Source organism: Rosa chinensis, chromosome 2, assembly GCF_002994745.2.
Source record: "Rosa chinensis cultivar Old Blush chromosome 2, RchiOBHm-V2, whole genome shotgun sequence".
Classification (NCBI taxonomy): domain Eukaryota; kingdom Viridiplantae; phylum Streptophyta; class Magnoliopsida; order Rosales; family Rosaceae; genus Rosa; species Rosa chinensis.
Window position 1 is genome coordinate 73,261,031 of NC_037089.1, and position 27,981 is coordinate 73,289,011.

Sequence of the window (27,981 nt, forward strand, 5' to 3'; positions counted from 1 at the left end):
TAAACCTCTTCGGTCCAATATAAGATCTCCAACAACCTCTTTGGGGACTTCCAGCGAGATTTTATAAACCTCTATTGCCCCCAATAAAAGTCTATTGGGGGGCAATAGAGGCTTATTATCTCTCAATTGGGGGGCAATAGAGGTCTATTTGGAGGCAATAAATCACACTTAGGGTAAATGGACAAATACCCTATTTTTATTTCTTTTCAACATGTACGCATAATAGCATCCTTCTGTGTGAAACCGCCCTTCTCACTTATTGGAAATAAATGAGCCTACAACCCCAACTCCCATTTCCTTGAAGCAAATCGAGGCCATATCTCTAATAAGAGGGCTAAATGGATACTTCTAGCACTTTTTGCTAAAATATGGGCTCCAATAAGAAAATGTCCAAAGTGCTATGTGTCGAGGGGGGTGGAGAAGGCTGAAAATAGCCCTATCAGTGGCCTTTTAGCTTTTGTGGGACCCACAGAAAACCAACCTCAATTTAGTGGCTTCTGATGCAATGCATGTTCTGCATGCATTTAAAAAAAAAATTCAAAGGTCCATAATAAATAACCGTTGTAATCCAACAGTATCTAATTAAGAACATTAATTATACATGCATGCAGCTAATTAGCCGTTGTTCAGTTTTTTTTTTTTTTTTTATATGTATTCCTAACGTTAACATTATACTACCAAGAAAAAAGACGGTCATTTTTTTTCCCACTTTACCTATATATACATACATTCTATATTTCTATCTTCCTAATTTCTCACACTTTTTACATAATGTAAAATCATAAAATACTTGAAAGGGCTAAAATTTAGCTCTATCTCACTAAAGGTGGTTTGTTCATTAAATGTCTAGGACTAAATTATATCTCTGACCCCAATATAACTCTCTCCTACTAGCGATCGCATTAATGTGGTAACCCATAAGGCAAACCACTTGGAACCCCAATAAAGAATGAAGGAATCGCGTAGGCTTTTTTTATATTTTAGAAAGAACAGTACATGTAGGTTGAAACTACAGAAAAGTAAGGATCATTTAAAATTGGGCATAATATTTGTGTGGGGCTTACAATAAAAGGGAACTGCGAGATGAACAAACATTCAAAACTTTGCGGTCTTTGCCCTATACATAAGTATTAATGGCAATAAAATTTATGTTTTAATGTTGGATTTTTTTTTTCCTTTGGGATTTTACTTTCTCTTTTACTATTTCTTGCTCCACAAGACTCTGAAGTCTTTGTTTGATTCTGTCTTAATGAGATAATCGAGAAAATTAGAATACAGTTACTTCCCAAATCTTCGCCCACGACTATTCCTATAGTACGTACCTAGCCTTTTTAACTAGCTCGATCATCCACCCGTCACAGCCGCCGGCCTAGCTATCTCTCAATTGAAGCTTTTGATCCAATTCAAGTTCCCAAAAATGCTGGCGGCAAATTAACGTACCACCAAAATTAATGTCCCTAGTTTCCCACTGCTCGCTCGGTTCCCATGTCCTCCTCTTCGTCACGTTTCCAAATCACCTGTACGTTGTGCTGCATCATGGTCGGAAAGGAACGAGATCCATCTGGGGCTGCCCAGCAAAGGCCGCATCGGCGGTGACACTCGCGATTTCATCAACAACTACTGTTAAGCTAGACAATCATCGTCAATATGTTGCTCAAATCCCGCAGGTGCATATAGTCGTTCATACAAACTCATTCATTCGATCGATCACTATCATCAATAAACAACTTTCTTATGCAGCTTCTTGTTGCAGTTATTGAAGTGTGGTTTCAAAGACCTACAGACATTGTGCGGAGATTGCTGTCTGGGGATTTAGACCTTGGCATAGTGGGTTTAGATACCGTCTGTGAATTTGGACAGGTATCTAGTAAACTGTAAAACTGACAATCTCAATTCATTCATTCCAAATAAAGTTGTAAGGTGTACGTACAACTTTCATAACTGTGAATATACCAAATCAGTTTTTAAAACGGTTTAAATTGATGATATAGCTTATAGAATCAGTGTATAATTGTGTTCATCTTAAATCGTGACCCTCATCTCTCAATATATAATTAGCTTATACCTTGTGATGTTGTCTGTTTCTTGAAAAAATCCTTCGCTTTATCTATGTGTATTATGTTAGAAACAGTATGCTTAAGCAATCACAAACACATAATTTAGAACCTATACTAGATCAAATCATGTATATTCAAAACTGAATTCTATTCCAGCAATGTTTGGAAATCTCCTTGAGTTAAATCCAAATGAGAAGAAATCTCCTTGAGGAAGATTCAAGTAAGGTGAAATCTCCTCTAGATAGATCTTAGAGAGGTAATATCCCCTTGAGATGGATCCGAGTGAGAAAGAAAATCCTTAGCGGATCCCTTTGAGACAGATCTAATTCTCCTCAATGGAAACTGATTTCTGCAGAAAACTAAACATAAGAACATGAACCCAGAAAACTTACTTGATGCACTTGTATTGTCCATGACAGCCTTCTCCTGAATCCACCTTTATTTTCTCTTAGTAATGGGACTAATTTTTGAGAAAGAACTCGTGTTTCAGAAGGGACTAGTCTGACATTCATAGAGAGGCTTCACATGACAGTTTCATCCATAAAGAAACTGTCATTTTGCTCAACTGTTTTATCAAACCATCAACTGCTTATCAACTGCAGTATTATTTAAATTCAAATAATGTATAAGCTTATCTACAGAATTAATTCAAAGCTTATACATATGTATTTTAAACTCGGGTCACACTTCATGTACTTGTATTGCATTTACACAGCATATAAATTTCAAGTGTTGTCAAGTTCCATAAGCTGCAATGCTTACAATCTCCCACTGAACTTGACACTACCTGAATAGATATATTACAGCACAAATATATGAGAATGACCTACTGAAATGTGCACTGTGAGTTTAAAATCTACTTAAGTCATTCAAACTCAATTGATTAATAATCCTGTCAATTATGCCTGCTTCAAAGAACCAAAGAACAACATGGTGAATGAGAATAGACACCGGTATTCCAAGATCACCTTGTAACAGACTATAATCACATGAATTTCATCCAAGCAGTATAAACATACATGTGTTATGAATGCATTCAACCACACATATGTATGTTTAAAGTCCTACCAAGATTTCTAAATTAATAGAATTGGCAACCAAATTATATTTCACACTACTTAATATTGTCAATCTGCAAGATTTGCTATTCATTGATAGCCAACTGAATTTGTACAACTTGAGTATGCAGAAGACAATAATGTGAAATTGCATAAATGTAGATGAACGTTACTGACCAATTTACTGCAGAACAATGAAAACCACTCTATGCCATGATAAGTAAGAATGACGAATATCCAACTAGCCTTGTATAGGACATATTTTCCATGCTTTTCTTCGGTAATGCATTTTTGGGGTACTAATCTTTATGAGACTCATCTCCCTTAGACATTGTTGACTCTCCTTTTGTTTCCTTGAACAAATAAATATTTCTGCTAGAAGATAACATATGATCATCAACATATAGGATCAGAAAATTGAAGTTTCTCCCACTGGTCTTAGTGATCATCTTCTACAAAACCTTCAAGCTGCAGCATTTAAATTTCTGCACTTTTCATTATTCATAGACTGCATTGCTTCTATAACTGAAATAAGATAATTGTTTTCTTCTAAATCAGTCACCATGATGATCGGATACATGTAATTATCATCTGATGTGGCTGGTTTTCTTACTCTTAAGGATTTTCTCAAGATTATAGCTTGTGATGCTTCTGCAATTTTCATGGTTTGTATTGACCACCTGCAATCTGCTCATTTTGAGCATTTGTTCCAGTAATAACATTATCCATAATTGAATCACGTCGTGCTGCACACAAAGATTTTTCTCCATTGTCTAGGATTGATATATTGCTGCAATCCTAATCTAGTAATCTGGGAGTGATATGTTGCTGCAATCTTGATCTGAAGCCAACTGATATATTGCTGTCTTGATGGATAAATCATTTCTCTATTTCAGTAGCTATTTGTGTTGAGTTTGCATCCATTTATGAACCATTTGTTGCTGTAGCATCCTCTACCAAACTTTCATTAGCCCAAGAGTAAAGATTTTGATCTTCTTTATGGAAAATCTCTTGTTTCCATTTAATAAGGATCGTTTACCATTCTTGTTCTCTGCCAAAAATACAACATGTACAGAAAAGAGGAATATAGATGAGAAGGTTTGCTCAAAACCTCATTATTCTTCAGTACATTCACCTTCTAGTTCTTGTTTTTCTACTTCCCTGTATCCAATCTAATCTCTTCAAAGTAATTTTTTTTTTTTTTTTTCCACCAAGCGTTTCTCCTGCACAAATTTCACATTGGATAGAATGTTTGATGACAAGTCAATAGCCTAATCGAAACCATTCTCTCCTCCACAGCGAACACTCACCACATTTAATATTTTAGCCTGCAAACATTTATCGAACTTTTCTGGCCCACTAAGCACAGTTTTGAAGTTCGCTGATCATGTCGATATTAATCCTGCAACATTGACATTTTCTGCTGCCTTAGCAATATAGTTGTGGCGTGCCTCCTCTCCAAGATGATCAAAACAAAGAGATGATTGCTCCTTCTTCCGTATTTCTTTGGGAGGTCAACATAAGAACCTTATAGAATATATATAGATATATTTATCTTTTTCTCATCACTGGTTCCACCACTCCCACGTGAATCAAGGGGTTGATCAATTATCAATTTCAATTTACAACTCTGACTATCAATATGGTCATCTTTAGTTCACATGTTGTTTACCTTACCATCATGGCCCAGGGATATAGCAACTTTCTTACTGCTTTGAATAGCTTCCTGAGTCAGCTTTCCACTAGAGTCTCTTGAATGGTTTATCACATCTTGAGTCAGTGAACTTTGTTGAACAAGAAGGCTTTCAGGCAGGGCCCTTTACGAATGCCAATGGAGTCATAAACATACTTAACAAGAGTACCACAAGAAGATTTATGTATGGGAAATTATCAACGAGTGATTAATGCCTGAAGAAGAAGGAGTCAGAAACCGAAATCCAGAACTCTTAACCTCCAAATTTCCCACAAAATAAGGTTCATAAGTCCTCCATCATCCTTTTAGTTACTCTAGACCTCTAGTGCTCTTCTTACTCAAACTTTGGACCCTTCCTAACGTGTACCTTTTCTTTTCTTGATGAACTCCCCAAATATTGCCTTGTCCGTTAAAGCTATACATAAACATTTATATTTCTGTGCAAATATAACTAGGATAGATACTGCACTTGCAATCCCAGAATTCCAGAAAACAAAACTTGAAGAACAACAAACTTACTTGAAGAACTGGATTCGTTCATTTTTAATGCATCTCCTTGCTGTTATTAGCTGCTCTCAGATGGATTTCCTTCAATGCATGATCATAATCTTGTACTCCCAAGTTCAGTTCAATGTCACTTTACCATTTTCCCCAAATTTGAGCCATCCTGTAGTTCAACCTGATTGATGCTCAAAGGAAAATGCCTAGATGTATATGAAGTTGATCAGTAAAATCATTCTAGTTTATCATAATACTAGAATTTGAGCCATCCTGTAGTTCAACCTGATTGATGCTCAAAGGAAAATGCCTAGATCTATATGAAGTTGATCAGTAAAATCATTCTAGTTTATCATAATACTAGAATTGTCTGTATGTCCCAATAAAATGAAAATTCATGATTTGAACATTCATTTCACACTAAATGCATATGTTCAGAAAATAGAACTCATCCATTTTCAAGATTTTGACATCCTTTGGGGTGTACTAATCTCTAATGATATCTGAATGTTCAATTTTCATCATATACAAAATCAAGAACCAAATGTTTGATACCAGACTTCTTTGGAAATAAGGATCAAATTAAATTTTAAGTTGCTTGATTTTATTGTTGAAAACCAAACAAGATAATTAATCTCCTTTACACTAAGCCATTTTGACAGCATTTAGCATCTAAGAAGATTTAATTGACTTTATATCAACAATGTGATCATGACCAATCTGAAAACCATTTACTGAAATATGTATGTATATATGCAGAAAATGAACTCTTCTATTTTCGAGATTTGACGTCCTTTGTGGAGTACTATTCTCTAATAATTCTGAATGCTCATTCACCTAATATATACAAGAGTATGAAACCAAATGTTTGATGTAAATTTCTTTGGAAATTATACTCAAATTTAATTTTAAGTCTCATAATCTCATTCTGATGAAACTGAATACAGTGTAATTACTATATATTGGCCACTTTGACAGCACTTTATTATGCAACATATAACTGAATTCATACTATATATTTCACCAGCATATTTGATCCTTTAGAATCTTCATATATGAGACCACGCAACACACCACATATGAAGTTTTCAAGATCAATATCAGAAACTTTAAACATGCATATCCATTATTTAGCATTTCAAAATAATATGGATAATATAAATATGCATTGAGATGAATACAATGTAATCTTCATATGAGATAGATGTCCTGTATGAAACTAAGGTGTTATAGGAGTCTGCTTTTGCCTAAAGTAAGCTGATATCAGAATTTCTGTGACTGACTCCTGACTTTGGAAATTCATAACTAATCCCAGAAAATTTTGTTGTGGGTGATTCCAATTCCAAATGACTCTTTAAGATGTCTACTAAAACTCTTTAGAAGAAACTGACCTCAAATTCCCAGTAGATCAGTACAGTTTTGCAAATGTAAGTGATTGGCTTGAAATTGCAGAAAATCTGAAAATGGCTAAAATCTCTTTTCTTTGGCTAAAAAACTTTTCATCACCCAATTTTCAACCAAGAAAAGCATTGTGATTTCTAAGCAATGCTCTAAAGCTATTGCTCGGATTGAAAGCACATCAATTAAACATGATACAATGCTCAATAAGTAATGTATGAAAGACAAAGCCAAATTTGTTCTTGTTGCTGACCATTAAAACAACAATTATCTCTAACCATGTAAACACTTGGACATATATAACAACTGAGATAATAAAATAGCAACAGCATTTGTCAAGATTTGTCATGCAAATCATGCATATACAATTGATTATGAATTTTGGTTAATTCTGAGTATGCTATTATATAGATCAACACATGCTAAATAATTAAGATGACTATGCCAAATATGAGATTGTAAATCAACAGCAACATGAATAAGGTCAAAATACAATCTGCAGCAAATTAAATATTAAAGCCAGAAAACAAAACTGAAGAGTATGTGATACTAACAAGATGCAGTTCCAGAATCCATTGATGCTTCTCCAATATCCACTCATCAATTATAATCCAAGTAATACATAAACACATACCAACTAAGCTAGTCACACAGTAACAATGTAAGCAGTATACATTAATATCAAACAACCAAATAAAATTATAGTTTCACTATATGCCTCAAGGGAACTCACCAAATCAAAGACTGATATTCTGTATACATATCTCATCTGCTTACAAAGCAAGACCTGGATCGACACCAACTTGGTAGAAGCTGCACTATTTGGTGATCAACAAAAGTGATAGAATTTGGTAATTGCCTTAATTGCACTCTGGTCGTTTTCTCCTCTCACTAAATGAGGGTAATGGATACTAAATTTGGGAGAACCCAATTTCATTTACATCAATCCAGAGCAAAATGGATTTGCGAAGGTGAGAGCATGCATGTGTGGATAGATGTATCAGATATGCAATATACATGTAGATAACTGTATGCGGATTATATGAACAAAAAAAATTCCCAGAATTCACAATTTAATGCAGTTAGTTTCTTCAACATGTAATTGATCTATGTATGGTTGCTCTGATACCAATTGTTAGAAACAGTATGCTTAAGCAATCACAAACACATAATTTAGAACCTATACTAGATCAAATCATGTATATTCAAAACTGAATTCTATTCCAGCAATGTTTGGAAATCTCCTTGAGTTAAATCCAAGTGAGAAGAAATCTCCTTGAGGAAGATTCAAGTAAGGTGAAATCTCCTCTAGATAGATCTTAGAGAGGAAATATCCCCTTGAGATGGATCCGAGTGAGAAAGAAAATCCTTAGCGGATCCCTTTGAGACAGATCTAATTCTCCTCAATGGAAACTGATTTCTGCAGAAAACTAAACATAAGAACATGAACCCAGAAAACTTACTTGATGCACTTGTATTGTCCATGACAGCCTTCTCCTGAATCCACCTTTATTTTCTCTTAGTAATGGGACTAATTTTTGAGAAAGAACTCGTGTTTCAGAAGGGACTAGTCTGACATTCATAGAGAGGCTTCACATGACAGTTTCATCCATAAAGAAACTGTCATTTTGCTCAACTGTTTTATCAAACCATCAACTGCTTATCAACTGCAGTATTATTTAAATTCAAATAATGTATAAGCTTATCTACAGAATTAATTCAAAGCTTATACATATGTATTTTAAACTCGGGTCACACTTCATGTACTTGTATTGCATTTACACAGCATATAAATTTCAAGTGTTGTCAAGTTCCATAAGCTGCAATGCTTACATATTATTCAAAATGACTATGAACAACTCTACATCTCTGTATGACACGCAGTAATTTTTTATACTCTTTCTGGGGAATGAAGATCTTATCATTGTACATGAGCTCTTGGGTATGAGGAGTGCCGCTTATCCCTTGCAGTGAGTTACTTTTTAATTTACAAATAGCCAACTTGATCTAGTTATCTCACTCATTTTAGCATCAGTCAGTAGTCTTCAACTTGATATCCTTTGCTCTTTCAGATACCAAACTGTGGAATTTTTGAGAATATAAATTCTCTGGACGAGTTAGCACAAATGACTTAATGGACTAAAGAGAAACATTTGCGTTTTTTTTTCTTTGAGGGAAAGAAAGAAAATACTTTCAATCAATCAAAAGCAAACATTGGGGAGGGGGACATAGACCGAAACCCCAAGAAACCGCGGTTACAGATACCATCAGGCCAAATAATGGGCCCAAACTCTAACCACAATACACCTCCTACCAAGGCTACTTTGAACCGATGATCCCGAATGTCCCAGTAGTACCTCGTAGTCGACAGCCAAATGACAACGTCATCTTCAACACCGTGTTTAAAAAGTACAGACCATGTGTAAATGATCGCTTATCAGCAAATCGACCACTACAGTAAACCAAATTTGAACCAAATCTGAACCAAATCATCCTTGGGAATGACACCATTGACATGGCATAGCACATAGACCTAATCCTAGCTCCAAAGAGTAGGAACACAACCCTAACTCAAATGAGTAGGGACTTACTAACCCTAACCAAAACCCTAACAAAAACCAATAGGAAAACATTGCAACCACAATCCGCCGCCAAGCATCGGTCATCGGACCATAAGTAACCACCGTTGTCGCTAGATTGGTGTTGGCTTTGTCACTCCACCCCGCTGCAGATCTGAACTGTGGTGGGCCCTAACCATCAAAACCCATCCATTGTGGCCATCCGCCCTGCCAATAGGACAAAGCAGCCTGAAGAAACCTCCTCCAAGAACCCACCTGCTCCGCTGCCTCCCTTCGACCCCTAACAAAGCAAACCAGACCCAACAGTGACGCAAGCCACCTCCGCCTCCCCCTCCAGCGCCGGACGCTCCTATTCCAGACAAAGGTCTGCACAACTCCCAGTCGAAGCCACACCTCGCCCTTGACCAAATCGGAACCTCCCTTAGCTAAACCGTCGACCTCAAACAAGGCAGAGGAAAGTCGCCTGCAATGCTTCCACCTCCACCACCTCAAAGACACCAAATCCCCATCCGGCACCAGCCACCATGCACCGGCTAGACCAGAGGCCACGCCAGAGCAGGGGCGCAGCCGGACGAGACCGCCCAACCAACTGAAAAACATATGATTGAGCTCAAAACCACACAGAATGCTTGTGGGTTATGTGATGTATTTATATTGATATGTACACGAGTTACAATAGAGATAGAACTCAATCAACAAAGTGATAACAGAATACAAAGAGATAAACTATGTATAACTGAACAATTATCTATTGTTGATAATGACTAATCTAAGAAGCTTTAGGTGACTGTGGCAGAGATACATCTAACATGATTAGCTTGAGTAACTGAATCTTTATCATGTGAAACAACCGAAACACTTGGAGAGAGAGAGGTAGATAAGGACAAAGGTGGATCAGATGATGATGAAGAAGATTGTCTCTTATCATGCCCCCGCAAGCGAACAGACCGAGGACGGACAGGAAGCTTGGAGACCAGAAACTCAAAAAAAGCAGTTGGAAGGCCTTTTGTGAAAAGATCAGCAGTCTGATCGTCAGTGCAGACATAATGCACATCAAGTTCCTTGTGCACAACCTTATCTCTAACATAATGATAATCAACTTCGATGTGCTTGGTTCGAGAGTGAAAAACCGGATTAGATGCCAAAGAGATAGAACTGATATTGTCACACCATATTCTTGGAGTAGTGAGATAAACATTTAAATCTCGAAATAAAGATCGTAGCCATGACAATTCAACAGCTGTGTAGGCAAGCTGGCGGTACTCTGCCTCTGCACTGGACCGCGAAACAGTTTTATGTTTCTTAGAGCTCCAAGAAATCAGATTGGCACCAAGGTAAACACAATACCCACCAGTAGAATAACGGTGATCGGGATCACCGGCATAATCAGCATCAGAGTAGGCAGTGAGCCGCATAGTCCCAGGTTTATAGACCAAACCATGATCAACAGTTTTCTTAAGATAACGCAAAATGCGTTTAACAGCAGTCCAATACACAGTAGTAGGAGAATGCATAAACTGACAAACTTGGTTCACAGAAAAACATATATCTGGACGAGTAAGTGTTAAGTACTGAAGAGCTCCAACAATACTTCTATATTCACTGGGATCAGATAACAGATCTCCCTCATATAAACTAAGCTTTGTGCCACATTGAACAGGAGTAGACATTGGTTTAACATCATGAAGTTTAGACCTTTTTAGAAGATCAACAATATACTTATGTTGAGTGAGATGTAACTGATCGCCATTGTACACAGCCTCAATACCCAAGAAATAATGAATGGTACCTAAGTCTTTCATGGAGAATAAGCTACTCAAATTTGTAATGAGATGAGAGATGTGAGTAGAATTATTACCCGTGACTAAGATATCATCAACATAGATAAGAAGGATGAGGTAGACACCATGTTTGTTGAATGTGAACATAGAGTAATCTGCCCTTGATTCTTGAAAGCCCAAGTCTTCTAGATAGTCGGAAAAGCACTGAAACTAGGCTCTTGGAGCCTGCTTGAGACCATATAAAGAACGATGCAATCGACAAACATGATTGGGAAACTGAGAATTAACAAACCAAATTGGGTGCTTCATGTACACTTCTTCATTTAAGTAACCATGAAGAAATGCATTTTGGACGTCCAACTGTCGAATTGGCCATTTGTGACTAACAGCAATAGCAAGAACAAGACAAATGGTAGAATGTTTGACAACCGGGCTGAAAGTTTCGGTATAGTCGAGTCCTTCTTGTTGGTGAAACCCATTTGCCACTAATCGAGCCTTATAGCGCTTGATACTGCCATCAGATCATCGTTTAATCCGAAAGACCCACTTGTTGGGAAGAATGTTCATGCCAGAAGTAGGTGGGACAAGGGCCCAGGTGACAGGACCCGACCCAGGAATTACCCCAATTACCTGGATACGAGCCTGCGGGGCCCACGTTAAGCAAAATCCTACCGAAAATTAGGCAGAACCTCCCCTAAATATGGGCTACCCAAAATTTCACAAACCTGGATATGATTACAACTTTAACTTCTACTCAACTAGGGGTCGTCAACGGGCCGGGCCGGGCCGGGCCGGGCCTAATTACCTTTTTTAAAAATAGCGGGCCGGGCCGGGCCGGGCTTTATTATAAATGTCAAGATCCAAGCCCGGCCCGGAAAGGCGGGCCTTGCGGGCTTTTTCGGGCCGGGCCGGGTAGCCCACGTATTTACGGGCCGGGCCGGGCTTCATTAAAAAAAGAAGTTTTAAAGATATGATATATTTTTTTTAAGGGGTTTGGAAATTCATTGGATAATTATCAAATACAACCAAATATAACAAATCTATATAACTATATTGTACCCAAAAAAATCTATATTTATATATAGATACTAATTTATTGATAAATACATTTTTAAAGACACTAATTTTTTATAAATCTATATTTATACATCATACACTCCAAAGAGCAACATATAGCAATTCAAAGAAAATGAGAAAACCGACCGTTGGATGTGATTATTACAATAAATTATACGTGTGGTTAAAAATTTAGTCAATTTCACCGTATTTTCGAACCCGATCGGATTGGTCAACCATAGTCACTTGCATGTTTTCTTGGTTGACTGATGGCGTGATGCCCGCAAAACTTGCTCATTTTTTTACATCATGTTTGTAAATATTTCATCGATAGATGTGCGTAGACATAAGATAAAAAAAAAATTAATTACAAATACATTGGCCTATACCAATTTACCTCTTAAAGTTGTATGACTTGATACATTACATTTAAATTGTTGAGGTTCATTCTAAAGCAAACATGAAGTGGAAAATGAATTTGGAAAAACCAACCGTTTGATGGATAGATTGTAATATTTTATGATGATTGTAAAAAATCCAGCAAATTTGGTTTTCGTTTCGAATTCGATCAACTAGGTCAAACCTAGTTTCTCTTATAAATCTATATTAATACATCATACACTCCAAAGAGCAACATATAGCAATTCAAAGAAAATGAGAAAACCGACCGTTGGATGTGATTATTGCAATAAATTATGAGTGTGGTAAAAAATTTAGCCAATTTCACCATATTTTCGAACCCGATCGGATTGGTCAACCATAGTCACTTGCATGTTTTCTTAGTTGACTGATGGCGTGATGACCGCAAAACTTGCTCATTTTTTTACATCACGTTTGTATATATTTCATTGATGGATGTGCGTGGACATAAGATAAAAAAAATTCAATTTTAATTACAAATACATTGGCCTATACTAATTTACCTCTTAAAGTTATATGACTTGGTACATTACATTTAAATTGTTGAGGTTCATTCTAAAGCAAACATGAAGTGGAAAATGAATTTGGAAAAACCAACCGTTTGATGGATAGATTATAATATTTTATGGTGGTTGTAAAAAATCCAGCAAATTTGGTTTTCGTTTCGAATTCGATCAACTAGGTCAAACCTAGTTTCTCTTATAAATCTATATTTATACATCATACACTCCAAAGAGCAACATATAGCAATTCAAACAAAATGAGAAAACCGACCGTTGGATGTGATTATTGCAATAAATTATGAGTGTGGTAAAAAATTTAGCCAATTTCACCATATTTTCGAACCCGATCGGATTGGTCAACCATAGTCACTTGCATGTTTTCTTAGTTGACTAATGGCGTGATGACCGCAAAACTTGCTCATTTTTTTACATCACGTTTGTATATATTTCATTGATGGATGTGCGTGGACATAAGATAAAAAAAAATTCAATTTTAATTACAAATACATTGGCCTATACTAATTTGCCTCTTAAAGTTGTATGACTTGGTACATTACATTTAAATTGTTGAGGTTCATTTTAAAGCAAACATGAAGTGGAAAATGAATTTGGAAAAACCAACCGTTTGATGGATAGATTGTAATATTTTATGGTGGTTGTAAAAAATCCAGCAAATTTGGTTTTCGTTTCGAATTAGATCAACTAGGTCAAACCTAGTTTCTCTTAGAAATCTATATTTATACATCATACACTCCAAAGAGCAACATATAACAATTCAAAGAAAATGAGAAAACCGACCGTTGGATGTGATTATTGCTATAAATTATGAGTGTGGTAAAAAATTTAGCCAATTTCACTATATTAGAATATATATATATATATATGCACATTAGCACATATTTTATATAAAAATATAAGAACTTCCACACACACACACACACACACACACACACATATATATATATATATATATCTCTATAGATATATATATATATATATATATATATATATATATAAACACACACACATATATTGATATATATATATATATATATATATAAACACACACACACACATATATATATATCTATATATATCTATATATATATATATAAACACACACACACATATATTGATATATATATATATATATATATATATATAAACACACACACACATATATATATATTGATATATATATATATATATATATAAACACACACACACACACATATTTATAGATTTATATATATATATATATATATATATATATATATATATAACACATATATATAAACACACACACAAATATATATTTATATGTGTGTGTGTATATATAAACACACACACACATATATTGATATATATATAATATTATGTAATATATATTTATTTGCGGGCTTTGACGGGCCGGGCCTAGCGGGCTTTGACGGGCCGGGCCTAGCGGGCTTTTGGCGGGCCGGGCCTATGGGCCGGGCCGGGCTTCTAACCCCTAAACCAAGCCCGGCCCACTACCCACCGGGCCGGGCCTATGGCGGGCTTTTTAGCGGGCCGGGCCGGGCTTTTGGCCCTCCGGGCCGGCGGGCCTCCATCGGCCCACTAGGCCCACGGGCTAAATGATGACCCCTATACTCAACCTACTATATCATATTTACAATCCAAGCACATATATTACATCCGGAAGTTCAAATCCCAACATAACCTCCGTAACAACCACAAACTGAACAACAACATCCATCAAATTTAAAAGAAAAGGCTTATCAGAGCGACACTAAAACTAAGCCGATATCATACAAGGTAGGTTAAGTAATAACCTACGGACAAAAACAGAAGCGCTGATTTCCAAAGTCCTTGAGCCTGGACGCAATCTCGGCTAATCTGAAATCTGGGCATTTGAAAACGAAGGGCCCAGGGGAAAACATATAAAATCCATTAGAGTGAGTGGACAAAACCGAAACGAGAGTCAAAACAATTTATGGTATGCTTCCCCATTTCTCTTTTTAACAAAACCATCATGCAGCTAAACCCTATGAAGTTCCAACTCAATCCTTTTCCAAGAAACTCATTTGATGACTAGGAAGGACTGCTTCCTAGGCATCTCATGCCATCGGGGAGGGACTGCCACCCGATGACGCATCGGGGAGGGACTGCCACCCGATGACGCATCGGGGAGGGACTGCCACCCGATGACGCATCGGAAGGGACTGCCAACCGGATAGGAGGCGGTGATTAGTTGGGACTGCCAACTAGCCACAGGTAGTAGACGGCACTGCCGACTAACTACCTCAAGTCATCTGGAAGGGACTGCCAACCAGGTGCGTCGGATGGGACTGCCAACCGAGCTGTAGTCTGGACGGGACTGCCGACCAGACTATTACCTAGAAGGGACTGCCAACTAGGTAAGATACGCATGCGCCAAAACTTTCCTCCTTGTCAACTGTTTCCTTTTTAATCCTTTTCTTTCCACAAAATCACATTTCAAAACTTAATACCATGCTGCATGCATTATTTAAATAAAATAAAGGTCCACTCACAAGTGAATCCCGCAGCTAACCCTGCTGCCTGCCTGTGTCCTCCTCGCTCGAGGGCTCAGTACGTCCTGAGAAGAAAGGGAATGAAGAGACGAAGCTACGGTGGCCGGAGGTGAGTCCAACGACGTCCGGTGGTGGAGAATCGGCCGGAAATCGGTTCCGGGTGCGCAGAGACGGAAAGAAGAGAAAGGAAACAGGGGGGGTTTGATATCGGGTTCTCCCGATTCACTCTCTCTCTCTCCTTTTTAATAATCCTCTTTCTCTTTTCATTAAACAAAACCAATAATTTTAAAAGGAAAAGTACCTTAAACACTTTAATCACAACTTCCCCGTAAAAACTCCAATCGAAACAAACTTCGTATCCACGAACCCGATTTTTCATATTCTACGACAATCTCAAAGAAATTTCCTAATTTACCGGACTAAAGAAAAGTCACTTTTCGGTCAACCATGGTAAAAAGTAATTAGTAGGTACGGGGCATTACACCAGGTGCCAGATTGTTGAAGTGCATCAAACTCATTACCCATGGCTATTCTCCAATCCTTGTGCTTGACAGCTTGACTGTAACTAGTAGGTTCAATATCAGTAGCAATAGTAGATGCAGCTAAAGCATATTTAGGATTGGGTTTGCGAATCCCATCATTGCCACGAGTAACCATCAGATGATCATTAGTAACATTGTTGACCACAGGCAAAGAAGTGGGTGGTGATGGCAGTAATGATTCTGGGGCTGAAGAGGTGGGTGACGAGAGAGTTGGTGGTGAGAGAGTTGGAGAAGAGATGTGAGTAGGTGATGAAGGGTATGGAGGTGGGAGGTAAGAGATGAGCAGGAGATAGAGTTGGTGGTGGAATATGTGACGTGATATTAATGGGAGAAGATAGAGTTGGTGGTGAGGTAGGTGACATCATAGGAGGACTAGGAGGATGGGTTGAATTTGTGGGGTGAGATAATGTAAGACGTGGAGAGGGAAGAGTAGGGTGATGGAATGAAGATGATGGTGAAGAGACACGTTGAGATGAGGGAACAATGGGCTCTGAGAATGGGAAGGTTGCTTCATCAAACAAAACATGACGAGATAAATAGACACGACCAGTAGAGGGATCTAAACAACGATAACCTTGATGATTAAGAGCATAGCCCAAAAAAAGACAATGATTTGACCGAATTTGCAATTTTGAATTATTATATGGACGAAGATACGGAAAACATGTACAACCAAAAACCTTAAAGAAATCATACTGAGGAACTCGATGAAATAGTTTTTGGTATGGAGACACATACTCTAGAACACTTGATGGAAGTCAATTGATAATATACACAGCGGTGTTGAAGGCATCAACCCAAAAATTTGAGGGCATGTGTGCATGAGCTAATAGAGTAAGCCCAGTATCGACGATATGTCGATGTTTACGCTCAGCCAATCCATTTTGTTCAGGATGTTTAGGACACGAAAATCTTTGATATATGCCATGAGTAGATAAATAAGTACGGAAAGCATTACTCATATATTCACCACCTTCATCAGTTTGAAGTACTTTAACTGGATGATTGAATAGTTTTTCAACATGGGTACGAAAGGTGATAAATAGGTTAAACACTTCATGCTTATGTTTCATAGGAAATAACCAAGAATATCGAGAATAATCATCAACAAATTATACTATATATGAAAGGTGAGTTTACTGTTCACAACTGTTCATGTAACAGTGGAGTGACGGTTCTGCCCTTGCCTTTTTCTCACAATTTCACGCTGCCATTGACCGAGGTGTACTAGATGATTCCATCGGTTTCTTCTCTCTTCTACGGCCGTATAATGTAACAGTGGAGTGATGGTTCTGCCCTTGCCTTTTTCTCACAATTTCACACTGCCATTGACCGAGGTGTACTAGATGATTCCATCGGTTTCTTCTCTCTTCTACGGCCGTATAACCCAAGTTTGCTGAATTGTTGGGTGGGTTCTGCCGACACGGAGTGGGAAGAATGAGTAGCCCAATTTTTGTTTTTTTCCCTTTCTCCTTGCCCTCAATGTTCCAAAAATACAGTGAGTAATTGAGGCTGATGAGACTCATGATAGAGAGAAGGAAGGGTGGTGAAATGGTGATGTTGCTGAGTAATTGAGCTTCGTCGAAGACATACACAGCACAAACTTCCAGGTTTTCTTTCGTCTGAAGACTTTCAATTTCTCTAAAGACTTTTTTCCCTGATTCTTGGTTCTGACTGTCGATTGCTAATTTTTTTATTTTTTTATGCATGTTCTTCTGGAAAATCTTTTTGTGCAGGAATAGATTCATTGGAGGCTTGGCAAAGAGTTGGGTAAGTGATTTTGCTATCTAGACTTTCGTTGGGTAGCGATTAATTATCCTCTTTGAATTTTGCATGAGAATTGATTTTGGGTCTGGGTTTCTTTCAGCTTGGTTGCTTACGTTTTGAAAAGCTTTATCCTGAATGCTGGTGAGTTTTGATTCCTTCTGTATTGGTTTTCATTCTTGGTTCGTGTATTCTGAATCAATTTGAAAAAAAATGAAATTTTCATATTGTAAATTCTTTTGTTTCATGTAGCTTCAGGAAACAAAGTGAAGGCTTGAACAATAAGGAGCAGCAAAGGTTTGATAGTAATATTTTGGCTTTCTTCTTTGGTCCATGATTTTCACAAATAGAATCCTACATCTTTGCAAAACAAAAAACATTAATGTATATCAATTTCCTATCTTTACATGGATATAGCATAGTGATACTGTTACATGGAAATAAGGTGGAGAAATAAGAGAATTCGATCATTACTCAAATTTGGGTTTGGGGTTTGTTTGGGTGTGAGGTCGACTGCTGATTTAGTCAGGGAAGTGAGCAAGGTTAATTGCTCTCTTTCTCCCTCTGATGACAAAACAACTTTTTACTGAACAGAAACTGTAAAGTAATTAAAGGAGTATTCATTACATTGTACTTCTCCTGTGCAAATAGAAATCCTAAATAACACTCTTTGAATCTCAGTAAATCATAGTGACAGTATTTATTATTCTCTTCTAAAGTATCTATTTGTATTATTGTAGCTGCAACTGACATTTATCTGTGAAATGTTTTTCTTTTAGGCAAAACATTCCAAAACATGCACCAGCACAATTTTACATTGACAATGTTCTGCCTCGAATCAAGGAGAAGAAGATAATGGCCCTGAAGTCTTTTGTTAATCAACTTGGGTTAGTCACGAATTTTATATATGTGTGGCTACCTTGAACTCAGAAGTTACATTTTGGTTCAAAGAAAAAAAAGATTTACATGTTGCTTTTCTATTATGAAATCTGATTATTGATTTGGTAAAGCTGTAATATTTTTTTTCAGATATAAGCTTAAGCTATTAGGGAATGACTCAACTATATTTAACCTTACAATATCATGCCATTTTTGTTTCAGGTATGTCAATGTTCCTCAAGAAATCAACAGGCTGAGGTGCGGGGTGAACTATCACGCTCTTAAATTTCTTCCTGAAATAGAGCAGATGGCTAATTTATTGGCATCAAGGATGAGAAACCGCACCGGAAGTTCCAATCCTTATATGTATGTACATTTCCATTTAATAGGAAAAACTGCTCAAACTCCTGCTAGGTTCTCTCTAACAACTTTCCACTCTGCAGGGTCCTGCATCTTAGGTTTGAGAACTGCATGGTAGGTCTATCCTTCTGTGATTTTTTGGGGATGCTAAGGTATTCAAATTTCGGTTTGTATAGTAAAACGCAAACTTAGTTCAAGGTGAATGTCTTACCGGAAAAAAGGTATATATATGGTTCTGCAATTTTATGACGACAGTTTAGTGGCACCAGCATTACCCTTTTGCTTTCCAGGCCTATTTAGAAATGTGACTCCTTACGTTGGAGATGCTATAGGAATTTTACTTCATAGACTTCTCAGTATTATAAGGACCATAGGTTTGAGTTGATTATTTTATTGGATATTAAAACATATATGTAGTTCCTTGATCATTAAGTAGAGTTTGGTTGCACCATCACTGCCCTTTTGGCTATCAAGCTTATTTAGAAGCGTCTTTTGGTATACATTTGTTATCTGGGAGAGGCTAGAGGAATTTAACTCATAGATTTGCTGGTATCATAAGCACCTTTAGATTGACTAACAGTATATTTGAAATGTTGGTCTTTTCCAATATTCAGGTCAGGTTGAAGAGATACTTGGAGATGAGGGGTGCTGATGGAGGACCAGCCTTGGAGAAGCTTATGTGCTTTGCTTGCATTTTGGGTAATAAGCTAAGCTACTGCAACCTTCTCTTTCCAGATCGCTTTGCTTGCATTTCAATTGGGTACTTTTGCTTTTGTTCTTTAATTTTTGCTACTTTTATTTGATCGGATTATTTAGCACAACAAGTTTGGTAATGCTTATTCCTGCCTTAAAGAAAGTTTAGCTTAAATTTTTTTTTTTTTGTTTTATTTTTTGTCAGTTTTGCTAAGGTGGAAGCTGTCGTTTTTGTCAATGCTTTTGTTAGTTCATTTGTGATTGGTCAATAATTCATTTATGGCGTAGGAAAAGATCTTACTTACATTGGATATTTGTCGAATAGGCTGATATGTTCTCATCAGTTGAATGGCATATTAGGTAGTAGTTGCTTTAGAGCAGTCTGTTTCAAGAGTGATTTAGAAGCCTTGCCAGATTTAGAGCATAGTCTGTTTTTGATTATATACATGATATTTCCAGATTAGGTTTTGGCTTAGAACATATCACTCTGGTTGGCTTAGAACCTACAAAAGAGTATCAATAAATTTTTTGTCGCCGGGTAGCAAGAAAAATGATAAAGAAATATGTCTGGTACCAGGTTTTGGCGACTAGCTCAGCTCCTTCCTAGACACTTATTTTTCTGAGTAAGTTCTACTCTGGTTTATATGTGGTTAATTGTGTTTCTGTTTATGTGCATTTGCAACTCTTATCGTCATTGATTTATAGGCTTCTATTGTCTCTATTTTTGACTTTATTACCTTGATGTTTTATGTACATCACAGATATGGCATGGAGGCCATCTATTTTGATGAAGGTGCAAGGAACTCAAGAGCACACCAACTGGAAACAAGAGCATTGGATGTATGAATACTCTCTCTATGTTTCTAATATAACAAATTTTGGTTAAGTTTTTCCAGTTTGAAACAGCTCCTGGAAATCAGTTTACATTTTTTGTTTCATTACCATGCGTATTGTAGTTTAAATGTTGCTTTTGTTTGAACTTTCCAATTTTTGTTCCCTGCTGATACTACCATGCTCAAGCATTGAAAAACTTTAAATTGACATTGGAGCAGTCATTAAACAAAGGAGAAGGATTTGCCTCATCTGTTCAAACCTGTAAGCAAGGCTGCATGGTTTGACCATGGATATGCAAGTAGTGTTTGTATAATTGAAATTATGAGATTTTGTTGCTTATAATTGAAAGAATAAATGCCTGAGATTTTGTTTTTTTGCTGGTGATTGCCACATATTTGTAAAACACGTTGTTTTTGCTGTTTCTTAACATGCATTTGAATCACCTTGATGATTCTCCCCTTTTCCTTCCTTACATTATACACTTGCACTGTCGATTCCTTATATTCTTTGGAAGAGTCAGTTTTAGCTGTGTGACTACTGTGGTTTGATACTTGCTGGATGCACTAGAAACTTTTAGTTCCATTTCAGCTCTGAGCATTGAATTTTCTTCTAATGAAGTAATGATTAGCCTTTGGTGTAGGTTTTGATAGAGCTCTTTATAACCTGAATTTTCTTGAAGTTACTAATATGGCTCTCTTAAGAACTATTTGTTTTCTCTGTTTATCTGCAAACTTGGTGCTACTTGCTACATATTCAACTGGTATCCATTCTTATTCCCTTCTGCTGCATTCTTACTTTGTCTTGACTAATTAGGTGACCTTTCGTGAAGAGTTGAAAGCAGTAAATTAAAGGATCTGCAGACTCAAAACCAACAAATGCTGTGAACAAGGAACCAGCTAAAGATGCGGAGTCTGAACTGCAATCATTGACAAGTTTTTTTTTGCCAAGTTTAACCATTTTTTGTAATATGCACATATACGCGCCTACTTGGTTATCATATTTTGAAATCTGGCTAAATTACCAGATTTTGGATCATGTAAAACAATGTCTAATGTAATATATGACGCACACACTAATGTTTGTAAATTCAATATCGTCGAATTCAATAATGTATATCGTCGAATTCAATAATGTTGATAATATACCCGCAGCATCGCGCGGGCTATTTCGCTAGTAATAGATAATACTTGAAACCTTGATTGGATAAAGTTGTAGACGACCAAACATCAGAATGGATTAATTCCAAAGGAAAATGGGAAACAGACTCAGACAAAGCAAAGGGAAGTTTTGTACTCTTCCCTAATGGACATGAATGACAAAAAGACATTTTGTTTGAACCTAATACAGGGACAGCTGTACTGGCTAAGACTTTATTCAAAATGGACGACGATGCATGACCAAGACGTGAATGCCAGACTTGAGCAGAAACTCGGGCACCAACAAAAGCAAATCGACTAGATTGACTCAAACTCGGTTGATGAAGTCGCAATGGATAGAGCCCATTTTCACTCTTCCCTCGGAAAAGCGTCCTCTTGGTTGTGAGATCCTTGACACAAAAAGAATCCGGATATAAGATAAAATAGCAATTATTATCAATGGTAAACTTGTTGATGGAAAGTAAGTTGGCAGAAGCAGATGGACAATGAAGAATATCATGTAAGGGAAAGGTGGAGGAACATGTGTGAAGAAGAGAAGAACCAATGTGTTTAATGGAAAGGCTAGAATCATTACCAATACCACCAAGATTGTCGATACCGTGATATGGCGTAGGAGAAGCAATGTTACCTATATTAGTAGTCACATGGGTATTGGCACCACTATCAGCAAGCCAAGTCACACCATCAGCAGAAGAGGGAGTATTATAAGCAGCCATTGCAGTGAGACGAGATGAGGGAACACGCCCTTCAAAAGCCATATTCATGCGATTGTAACAATCAAGAGCAGAGTGTCCAGGACGGCCACAAATTTGGCAATGGATGCGACCTCCGGAATGAAAAATGGATGTACTTGTGTTAGAAGCTGGAGCTGTAGGTGCAGGACCAAGAAGAGAAGAGGAGCCACGGTGACCAAAATTGTTATTAGTTCCACGAGAACTAGAAAGACCACGACCTAACAATGAGGACCCGCGACTAGCAAAACTATTACCCCGAGAACCATAAGAGCCACCGCGACCAGGCCCAATGAGTGAGGAAGGACCACTACGGCCACGACCGCGAGATCGTGAAGCATGAAGAGCGGAAGCTTGACCACCAAGATCAAGGGAAGGAAAACTATGTTCAGCATAACGGCGCTCGGCATTGAGCAGAAGAGCTTCAAGCGAGTCATAGGTTATGGGGGTGTCTCGGGCTTGTGTAGAGCTGACAATGGTCTCATAAAGAGGACCAACACTATTCATGATTATGCTAACAAGATCATTATCAAACACAGCATCTCCAGCAAGGGCTAAATTATCAGCAATAGCATTAATTTTGTCAAGAAAATCAGAAATTGACAAAGTACCACGAACAGTACGGAGAAGATCACTACGCAGCTGGAGGATCCTATTGTGAGACTTGGATGCATATCTGGTAGCCAAGGAATCCCAAGTAGCAGCGGAAGAAGTAGAACGAGCAACGGTCGAGAGCACGGTTGGGGTCAGAGAGCCATTAATCCAACCTAACACCATTTGATCTTTTTCCATCCAGTTTTCATAACATGGATTAACCGTCTCCGTCAACTTGCCTTCTTTGTCTGAGAGAAAGCAGGGAGGGCAGGGTTCAATACCATCAGCAATACCCATCAGCTTGCGGCCTTTGAGAAGGGGGGAGATTTGAGCAAGCCATAAGGGATAGTTGTTTCTGTCTAGCTTGATGTAAAGGGAATGAGAGATATTGGGAGAGGAGTCAGAGGAGGAGGAGGAAGTGGAGGAGGGGGCCATTGGAAAAGAGAGGTTTGGTATGTTTTCTTTCTGTTTATGTCGTTAGACGTTTTGTGCTCTTGATACCATGAAAATGTTGGAAAATTTGGTCGATGGATGCTACTTCTTTCTCCAGATTTCACCTCCTACAAGATCTCAAAAATACAATATATTAGTAACAAATAATAATCATAATATTATTGTCATAATAGAGAAAATAACAAGGATTATAGAACTTATCTCTTCAATTTATAGGCTTCCGAATGACACATTACTCGAAAAGAGTTTTAGGTTGAGGCGTGTAAACACTGCCCTTAAGAGTAGATTTCGCCCCTCGAAGACAATGTCTCAGTGTAGCAGGTTTGTGGCGCCCTACCCTCCAGGGTACAACAACCGTTAATCCTTGTAAGCGTACACTCGCAAACTTGGATCCTAGAACTGCTTGATTCTTTCCTTTGGCAAAATGTAAAATAGTAAAACTCTCAAAACTTTACGACAAAAAATAATTCAAGAGAGAGAGAGAAAGACTAATTTTAAAAGAGATGATGAAAGAGAAAGAGTATCTGTCGCATTTGGAGCAAGTGGTGTTCTGGCTTATAAAAGAGTTGCTAGCTAGTATAATTATACAAATCATAAAGAGATTGAATGATAAATTGATAATAGAGGGGTTACAAAATGGGTAACTGTTATAACCCCCATGTATGAAATAATTACTAGACGGGTTATGATCATGATAAATATATATATTAATATGAGTCAATTTGTAATTTATAATCCCAATAAGTGCTCTAAAAACAAAACTGAAATTCACAACTCCAAAATTTAAATTGACGCATTTAGAAAATAAGGCAAATACCTTTCATCATATAGTTGTGTATTTTGAAATATCAACTAAAATTCCAATAAAAGTACTAAAATTCCGTGTTGGATGTTTGATCATGTTTGGCTGACTTAATTATAAAACATTGGGATTTACCATCAACTAAGATCAGATATATGTTTTATTAACTCAATCATAGGCAACCATCAATATAAAACATCACTTGTTTTATATCTAAAGATTATATCTGGTCACCATCAATTTAAGACAATCTTTAGATATAACGTCACATATAAAACACTGATGTAAGTACCATACGCCGCGATATTGGGATGTTTATTTAAAACGTCTAATTAGGAATGACATCTATACTCTGTAACTTATGTAACAGAAAGGCAATATATATCTTGACATTGATGAGTAAATCAAAACGGAATAAAGCAAATAAGGAATGAACCACCATAATTGCAGATTTTGACCAAATAATGGTATATGAGTAAACTGATGAAATCTTAAAATAATACAGATAAAGATTATTGGGATGTTTAGATAATCTAAAACTGAAATTTTACATTCATGGTTGCCTATGGCAATTTCCTGCCTCGGAATATTAATGTCCTTACAGTTGATGTCCTCGAAAAAGGAAAAAATGTTGCCTTAAAGTTTTGTTACATGTAATAAGGATTGCCTCATTTACATCTTGAATGATGAATCAGACCATATCCTATGGATAATGATGGTAATCAATATTATAAGTATATTAGTAACAAATAATGATGTAGGTATAGATTAACCAGAACTTATCTCTTCAATTTATAGGCTTCCGAAAGACACATTACTCGAAAAGAGTTTTAGGTTGAGGTGTGTAAACACTGCCCTTAAGAGTAGATTTCGCCCTTCGGAATATATTGAGAAAATCTTCAAAACAATTTTCTTTTTGAAGTGTAATCATTTGGTGGTGGCTCGCAAATCTAAAAGATAAGTGTTGATCTTCTATTTTCAGCTTAAGAATGTTGTAATAACTTAAGTTTATTGGGTTTCATTCATGATATTCTACTCTTTGGGTTTCAATGATCATGTAACTTTGCCCTTACATTACTCTGAGTCATGTAAAATGGGTTTCAAAAATTTTAGTACAGAGTTGGCCATCATTGAAACCCAATAAACTAAAACTTACATGATTGATGAAATATCAAAATTTATCATGCCATCATAGAAACTTACAATTGATGTTTTGTATTATTTAACGGGACAATATCGCGGCGTATGAGGATTGTTGCATCAATTTAAAACATGACTCAATGTAAAAATCGCATATATTTATTTGTTTTGAAGCAACATAGAAACGTACATCAGTGTTTTATATGTGACGGTTGCAATATATCCCAATGTTTTGCAATAAATTGATGGTTAGACCAGATGTATTTTAATTCATAATTAATAGTACCTTTTAAATATTTTGTATGGTAATGCGTTATATCTAATATTCCGTGTACATATGATTGAGCTCAAAACCACACAGAATGCTTGTGGGTTATGTGATGTATTTATATTGATATGTACACGAGTTACAATAGAGATAGAACTCAATCAACAAAGTGATAACAGAATACAAAGAGATAAACTATGTATAACTGAAAAATTATCTATTGTTGATAATGACTAATCTAAGAAGCTTTAGGTGACTGTGGCAAAGATACATCTAACATGATTAGCTTGAGTAACTGAATCTTTATCATGTGAAACAACCGAAACACTTGGAGAGAGAGAGATAGATAAGGACAAAGGTGGATCATATGATGATGAAGAAGATTGTCTCTTATCACCAACACCAAAAAAACCCAATAGAAAAATCAAGGAGGTCCAATTATTTTGGCGCAGGCAAGTATCTTTCACTTTGGAAGTAGTTTTGAGAAACCTTTGCGTTTTATTACTGGCTTCACCTATGTAAGCAATTTTGTTCTACTTATTTTTCACTTTTCTCTGTCATAAATTCAATTTCAATTTCAATTTCGATCATTAATTTATTTGCGTGTCATTGCAGTTGGGTCCTAAATTTATGAAACAAAATTAATGGATTGAACCATGTGAGTATTTCCACAGCTGATGGAGCACTTGAGGCAGCTCCTGCGGTAAGAATATGGTTGCATCAGATAATTCAAGTTTGTTAGGCCTTTAATAATTACTAACATCGAAATACCATACACCTGGATCTCTCATATTCAGATGGGGATAGCTGATGTGATTTTGGACCTTGTGAGTACTGGGAGGACACTAAAAGAAAACAAGGGAGGAATTACATTTGTTGAGAAGTAGGTAATTAAGCTTCTGCTGGGTTGTCTTACCAAGCATATATGTTGCTGGTTCTTATTTTCGAAGATCATTTCTTTCGATCAATATTCTATACAGGCAGTTCTTGTTGCTAGCAAGAGATCCTTTCTCCGAAGGAAAAATTCACTAGACGCGACACGTGAGATTCTCGAAAGGTTGGATGCAAATCGAAAGGCAGAGGGTACATTCATGGTGCGTATTTCATCGTTAATCCAACAATCTATAAATAGTTGTACCTTCAGCTAGCTAGGGTTCTTTGTTTTCTCACTCATTTATCGCACACAGGTGTTTGCAAATATGAGTGGCAATAGTGCACAAGAAGTGTGTGAGAGAGTCCTTAGCCAGCCATTATTATCTGGTTTGCGGGTGAGCTTTATATAAGCTTTACCAGTACTCTACCGATCGATGAACCATAAACTCAAATACTCAACCAGTTGGTTATTCAACATGCTGGGCCCGACTGTAAGTCCAGTTTATCGCAAAGGTGATGAAAGAAACAGTTTATTACTATGCCATTAACATATGTCTACCGGAAGAGGCACTCTAGCTACGATCGATGAACCATAAACTCAAATACTCAACCAGTTGGTTATTCAACATGCAGGGCCCGACTGTAAGTCCAGTTTATCGCAAAGGTGATGAAAGAAACAGTTGATTACTATGCCATTAACATATGTCTACCGGAAGAGGCACTCTAGCTACGAGTCTGCAAAACAACTGAGATCGGTGAGCAATATATGATATGTTTTATTTTATTTAGTAATATGTAGCTTAAGGAAAATTTTACAATGTGTTAAAGTATGACATGCATATAATTGCTTTAAAAGTGATCAAATGAGTCTTCAAAATAGTAATATTAGTCCTCAAAGTAATAATATGAGTCCGTAAAGTGGTAAATTTTCTTAGTTACCACATGAGTCCTCAAAATAGTAATATTAGTCCTCACAGTGATAACATGAGTTCTTAAAGTGTTAAATTTTCTTAGTTTACCATATGAGTCCTGAAAATAGTAATATTAGTCTTCAAAGTGATAACATGAGTTCTTAGAGGGGTAAAAATAGTTGATGTATGAGAAATGTTAACATACCATAGCTTTACCCATGTAGCTAATTCCATGTTTCATCAAAGACTATTGTGTTCTTGGATACTACCTAGGGTTTAATTTCCATGCAATAATTTTGTGCAGAGTGGAGGCAGTGAGGTTATAGTTATCCCTTCTTCGACTTACACTTTTGATGAAGAAACTCCAAGATGGCCTGAACTTCTCTCAAAACTTGGTCTCTAG

The 27,981-nt window shown here is 36.9% G+C and overlaps 1 protein-coding gene and 1 pseudogene across 21 annotated transcripts; both read left to right on the top strand.

The window, feature by feature from the left end:
* The first annotated feature begins 1,447 nt into the window (after nt 1-1,447).
* LOC112184965 lies at nt 1,448-27,981 on the top strand (annotated as a pseudogene).
* Nucleotides 18,657-21,711, top strand: LOC112186080 (protein ROOT HAIR DEFECTIVE 3-like). Of its 21 annotated transcripts, none has more exons than XR_005805307.1 (7): nt 18,657-18,770; nt 18,985-19,128; nt 19,206-19,343; nt 19,737-19,882; nt 20,393-20,438; nt 20,577-20,655; nt 21,463-21,711. XR_005805307.1 is itself a non-coding variant. In XM_040513225.1 (4 exons), the coding sequence occupies exons 2-4, from the start codon at nt 19,761-19,763 to the stop codon at nt 21,496-21,498; spliced, it is 237 nt and encodes a 78-aa protein (XP_040369159.1). In that variant the 5' UTR covers nt 19,206-19,274; nt 19,737-19,760; the 3' UTR covers nt 21,499-21,711. The 21 variants fall into 21 exon arrangements, 4 of the variants coding, with proteins under 4 accessions (XP_040369159.1, XP_040369158.1, XP_040369160.1 ...); XR_005805308.1 differs by having other exon boundaries at nt 19,737-19,821; nt 20,275-20,438; XR_005805302.1 differs by having other exon boundaries at nt 19,737-19,821.